This window comes from Sinocyclocheilus rhinocerous, unplaced genomic scaffold (genome assembly GCF_001515625.1).
Source record: "Sinocyclocheilus rhinocerous isolate Xijiao unplaced genomic scaffold, SAMN03320098_v1.1 scaffold594, whole genome shotgun sequence".
NCBI lineage: Eukaryota > Metazoa > Chordata > Actinopteri > Cypriniformes > Cyprinidae > Sinocyclocheilus > Sinocyclocheilus rhinocerous.
In genome coordinates, this window is record NW_015645059.1 from 209,329 (window position 1) to 215,465 (window position 6,137).

The following is a 6,137-nucleotide window of genomic DNA, read 5'->3' on the forward strand; positions in this document are numbered from 1 at the left end:
TCATCTTTATTATTTTAATTTTTAATGCAGAGATTTAAACTAGATTCACTATATACAATGCTTAAATTTATTAAAACAAATGTATGTTCCATGTGCCACTGCTGCTCTAAACTAACAGTACTGGTGATTACCAAAATAATTTTTTTGCTTTCTATATGGGCTAGTCCTCCAATATGTGTAAGCTCTTTAGTAACAGTAGTAGGCTATTTCTAATGCTATAATATAATTATTGCTGTTATCTATGAAAGAAAGGCAGAGAGCTTTATAGTGGGTTTTTTTCAGATACCCAATTACAGTCAATAAGTACATAAATAATGCCAGCAAGAATGCAAGCTGTTATGAAGGGCATAGGTATTTTTTAATCCGATTAATCGAAAAAAGAATTGACCAACTATCGATTATAAAAATAATTGTTAGTTGCAGCCCTAGTTTTGAGTGAACTGTCCCTTTAAAATGAAGGTGGCAGCTGTGAAGGATGACATCGTACAGTACAACACAAATAAAAACACACAAGCCCAAAATGATGCTTCCTGACTAAGGAAATTCCTAAGAATAACCAACCACACCAGTTTTCTTAATCTGCCCATCAAGACGAGCAAGTCTTGCCATGCTGTCACATCACTATGGAATGAAGTCTATGCTTGCTTTATTTAAATAGTAGTAGGAAAATTACCAGAGCCACAATTGCTACAAGCTTTTTTTCACTCTTTCATTTTGGTGGCTACACCACCTTTTAGCCATCCAGACTTTCTGCTTTATTTATATCTTTGTTGATTATCTTATGTTTATATTCAATGTTTGGAGTGAGAGTGAAAAGATTTCATTTGACTCACCCGATGATGATCCTTTCACAGAGTTTCACAGTGAAAATGTTTAAGGAAGCTATAGCTTTCCTCATCCCTCCGGACAAGATTGCACTCGCTCAAACCCACATGATAACCTGCAGCACCCCTCTCCCTGTCCTAATCTGATTATGAGGCTTTATCGGTCTGGACTAGCATCAATATATCTGCATACTGTCAAACACGCTCACACACAACCACGTGTGTAGAGAGAGAAGATGTTCACTGAAGCAATAACGTCTTAGGTTTAGCGTATGTGATTTATTATTTTTGTTTGGTTACTGATACCACCTACTATATTACGACCCAGTTCTCTTTTTTGTCAGTGAAAAAAAAAAAGCACAGTTAGGAGGCAAACACGCCCTGCCTGCTTCAGGCATGGGAAGCGTCAGGTAATGCTACATTTGACACCCCATTCATCTCACCTGTCTCATGACCTGCATTTGTCTACTCCAAGTCCACATGTCAAGAAACATGTCAAGAAAGTGCATGTCAATACAACTGAGAAAAAAAACAGTGCTGAGCTTTAAGGAAAGGTCAGAACTGTCACTATACATGTGTAACTAGAAAGGTCTTGGGTAAGTTGCATTTAAAGGAACAGTTCTCCCAAAAATGAAAATTCTGTCATTGTTTACTCACCCTCAAGTTGTTCCTAACTTGTATGAGTTTCTTTCTTCTGTTAAGTGCAAAAGATGATATTTTGAAGAATGTTGACGGTAGCCACTGACTTCCATAGTATGGAAAAAAATACTATGGTTACTAACCCTAACCTAACCCTAATGGAAAAAAATACTAAGGAAGTCAATGGCTGCCGTCAACTGTTTGGTTACTAACATTCTTCAAATAATCTTCTTTTGTGTTCAGCAAAAGAAAGAAGGTTGGAACAACTTGAGGGTGAGTAAATGACAAAATTTTAATATTTAATAATTGAATTTTTGAATTAATATTCAGTATTATCGATTTAACTGCACCGACACTATTGGACGAGAATACATTTAAAGTGAAGTGACATGTGGCCAAGTATGGTGACCCATACTCGGAATTAGTGCTCTGCATTTATCCCATCCAAAGTGCACACACACAGTAGTGAACACACACCCGGAGCAGTGGGCAGCCATTTATGCTGCGGCGCCCGGGGAGCAGTTGGGGATTCGGTGCCTTGCTCAGGGCACCTCAGTCGTGATACTGAAGGTGGGAGAGAGCGCTGTACATTCACTCCCCCCACCTACAATCCCTGCCGGTACGAGACTCGAACCCACAACCTTTGGGTTACGAGTCCGACTCTCTAACCATTAGGACACGCTGAATAATGACATATTTCCTTCTGTAGAGCTGCTTTACAGCTGAAATTGAATGTGTTTTATAATTGATTATTTTTCATCATTAACACTTTTTGGTTTATTAATGTGAGTGAGGCTGCTTTGAAACTACTTGTATTGTATAAAACGCTATATGAATAAATGCGACGTAGTAACTCTTTTTAATGCAATTACAATTACCGTATTGTCCCGAATATAAGACAATATTTTTTTCTTGGAAATACATACGCGGTCGTCTTATATTCAGAGACTTACAATTTTAAACTTCAAAAAGGTTGCAAAAGCATCATAAAAGTTGTTCAAATTACTTGTGTCCACCTTTTTACAGGTTTTTCAAGTCATACAATAGCTTTGTGTGAGAAACAGACTTGAAGTTATTTAGTGATAATCTTCACCTTTAGTGGGCGGTGAACCATAGCGACTGGACTGTTGAATCAGTAAGCTGAACTCGAGAATGGGATCAGTCCGGTTTGTGAACGATTCATTCAGACAGGTTTTGAGAACTCCATTAACTGTGATTAAAAAGATCTGACTCAAAAGAATGATTTGTTCAAAGTAGGGATATGCCGGTATCAAATTTTCATGTTGCGATTAATTGCTACTGCTTTTATCACGGTATATGGTATTATCACGGTATTGAAATTTAGTTTTAAAAAAGTGCTGTCATAATACAGTATAACAGGTTTAATAACTTTTTTTCACGGTATTTAGAAGAGCCCACGATAACAATATCATGCATATTCATTACCGTGATATATCGCATTACCGAATACCGGCACAAGTCTAGTTCAAAGTCTCGCTGCTTTTCTCATGAACTCATCAAGGAGAGCTAGAACAGATGTCAATCTTTTCATTTCTGTCCGTTTCTCACACAAAAGTATGATTTCAGAAAACTTGTATAGCGCAAAAGTCATATGAACCACTTTTACGATACGTTTATGGTGGTGTTTTTTGTCCTTTTGGAGCCAGTTCTCATTCACTTTTACTGCATATTAAAAACAGCAACCAGAATATTTCTCAAAAATGTATTGTTTTCCACAGAAGAAAGTCAGTCGCACAGATTTGAAAAGAAATTACAGTGAGTAAATAATGACAGATTTTTTTTGTGTGAACTATCCCTTTAAGTTGTATGCATGCATAGAATTCAAAGAATTGGTTGTGGCATAATATGACTTACAAACATAAGCACTTTCAAACAAATGCTTTCTACTGACAAAACACCATTAAATACTTAACACATCAATGCATTTGTGCGCTATCAGGGAGAAAGATCGTTGAGAAGAAGGTGGGAAGTGAGATTTAGCCTTAATTTATGGCAGCCATAGATTAGGAGGCACCCAGTGAGGCATTAAAGTTCCTTGTGCGTGTCTTGTGATAACGCAAACACTCTCATTATGTGTGGAGGAGTGCATTCCAGCGCAATCCAGTGTTAATGTTTTAAAGCAAGGCAATTGTTTGGAGAAGCGAAAGTGCTGGGCATAGTACTTTTAACCAGCTGTTACCATGAATTACATTACTTTACTTTTCTGGCATGTTTAATTTATTTGTCATAAATTATGATGTCAACAGCAGCACATGGCTTGCATATGACAAACATGTGGCGGACTTTAGACAATATATTAAAGCATGAGAAATGAGTCGCTTACAAACCTAAATGTAATCTATTTTACAAAAATCTTGAATGCATTTACAACAGTGCTTCTCACAGTGGATTTCACGGACCCCCACTGTCAAATACAATGTTTGAAGGCCCCCCATGTAGGCTAAGATACTTTAATTCAGGTGCTTTGGCTGTAATGACGACAAAGCTGCTTGTTTTCAAACGATTAACATAATTAACCTTGATTATTTTTGTAATTCCTTTAGTCTCACGACTTGTATGTACTTCCCACACTTTCTGATCTATTAATTTCCATTACTTTTGTAGTTGTTAGTGATTACTGGATACGGATTTTAATCATTAGACTAGAATTATAATTAATATCTGATATCATAAGTTTTCATTTGATAAAATATTTTAGTTAAGTCAAGTCGAGCTTTATTGTCATTCCGCTACATGTGTGGACATACAGAGGAATGTTAGAGATAACTAGAAAAACTTGAAATCACACTTACTCTGAACAAATATTAAAATAAAATACATTATGTCCGTTTGCAAGGTATACATAAACATTTTTATACTTTGATATAAATAAATAAATATAGTTACTTCACAGCACACTTGGTGGTTTCTGCTAAAATAAATAGCCTAAGTTTAAATCAACCAAAAAACAGTATGCTGGTCTATGGTCAATCTGGTTTTAGAGAGGTTTTAAGAAGCTGCCCCATCAGCTTGGCCAGACCAAGAGACCAGCTAAACCAGTTCAGAACAGCAAACCATTGTAGCCTGGTTTAACCTTAGTTTTTTTTTTTTCAGCAGGGTTGCTGGGCACCCCTAGTGGGCCTCAGCCCCCTTGTTGAGAAGCAGAGATTTATAAAACACTGAGTGAAATGTTTGTTTTTTAACATAGCTGAAAAATCCCCTTTGGTTCCACCACAGAGAAAACCTTTCAAGCAGGACAGATCAAGACAAATATTTCCGCTTTAAGAGCGAGCTGCGGGTATGAATGAAGGCGATTACGGAGTTGGGTTTTTTCCACGGAAGAAAAAAAAGCTGTAGTTTATTTGTGAGTTTAATTAACTCAGTCTCTCCATAACCTTCCCTCCAGCTTCTTTTGAACCCAACGGAACTGGCAAGATGATAAAGAGCTGCCAAACTTTTGAACGCATTTTTAATTCATTTGACATATATTCTCAAATTCATAATTGACAAAAATCAGTATGGCCTTTCTAAATAAATGGGACAATTATTTGTAACTTACACGCCGAATCTTACCTTTATCATACTTCTTGAGTGCTATCTTGGCCCGGTGTCACAACACTGGTGCGGCTTCGATCGACTCGTCAGCCGCGACTAACTCCTCCGACGGTCCAATGTCCGACGAATTACGCATATTAACTTCGCGGAAATCGTTAAACTGCCTAATGGTGAATGCGAAAGTACACAGTGAACAGTCAGCCAATATTTCGTCCGGTGAGTGTATTCACAAGAACAAACACCCCGTAGACACAGATCTATCGGGACGGAAAACTTTCCATGAAATGTGTGGCTCAAGCACTCCCTCAGGCGATTTAACGGCACATGACCGAAATCAACCGGACACGAGGCAGATTTGCGGGTCAGAACGGCTTCGGGTAAAAGTTTAAAGTTGGTTCTCTGCGGTGGAAATGCTCAGCCAGAGAGCCATGACTTCAGGCGTCGTCGCGACGGTTTTGGACAGCATCAGTGCACTTGTTGCGCTGATTGCTTCGGGGCGGAGAAACAAGTCGACTGTGATACGCGGGTTGTAGTCTGCCTACGGGATGCCTGCCAAAATCACAAACCCTATGACTGCTATATAAATATGGTGATATCACAGTATTTCTGCATTTAGAAAACATTCTCCTCAAGATATGCCTTGACTAGACACGTTTCAGCCCTCAAAACCACTATATTATGCTTTAATTTCTGTTCTGCCCAATAAATATGAATAAATACTAAAGAAAATGTTAGTGCTACTTGTCTGTGCAGAACTCGCAAGGGTGGATGCCAGAGGGTTGCTTTGCGGTTGCTAAAATGTGCCGAGTGTTTTTAGCTCAGTGCTAGGTGTTTGCTAGTTCTTGCTTGGCCCCATTAATTTGTGGCCTCCATTGTACATCCAAGATTATTTTAGGCATGCTTAATTTCTTTAACACAGTGTGGGATGAGAACAAATATTTTTTTCCCAAAGGGTGTATTCAAATTCTCCATGTAGCCTATGAGCCTGTAAATTACATTTAAACATTTGGCAGATGCTTATCCAAATGGATCCCCTAGGAAATAAAACCCATGACCTTAAGGTAATATTAGTGTTGCTACCAGGTCTCCATGAAATCAAAAGGGACGATTCTTATTTTT

The 6,137-nt window shown here is 38.0% G+C and overlaps 1 protein-coding gene across 2 annotated transcripts in view; it reads right to left on the reverse strand.

The window, feature by feature from the left end:
• Nucleotides 1-5,622, reverse strand: part of LOC107705215 (spermatogenesis-associated protein 13-like) — a 24,239-nt gene extending 18,617 nt beyond the window's left edge. Inside the window, exon 1 of one of the 2 annotated variants that reach the window (XM_016508410.1) lies at nucleotides 5,037-5,622. In XM_016508410.1, the coding sequence (XP_016363896.1) occupies nucleotides 5,037-5,045 (9 nt within the window). In that variant the 5' untranslated portion in view covers nucleotides 5,046-5,622. The remainder of the gene's footprint in view (nucleotides 1-5,036) is intronic. The other variant, XM_016508411.1, reaches the window with a different exon arrangement.
• Nucleotides 5,623-6,137: the final 515 nt, after the last annotated feature.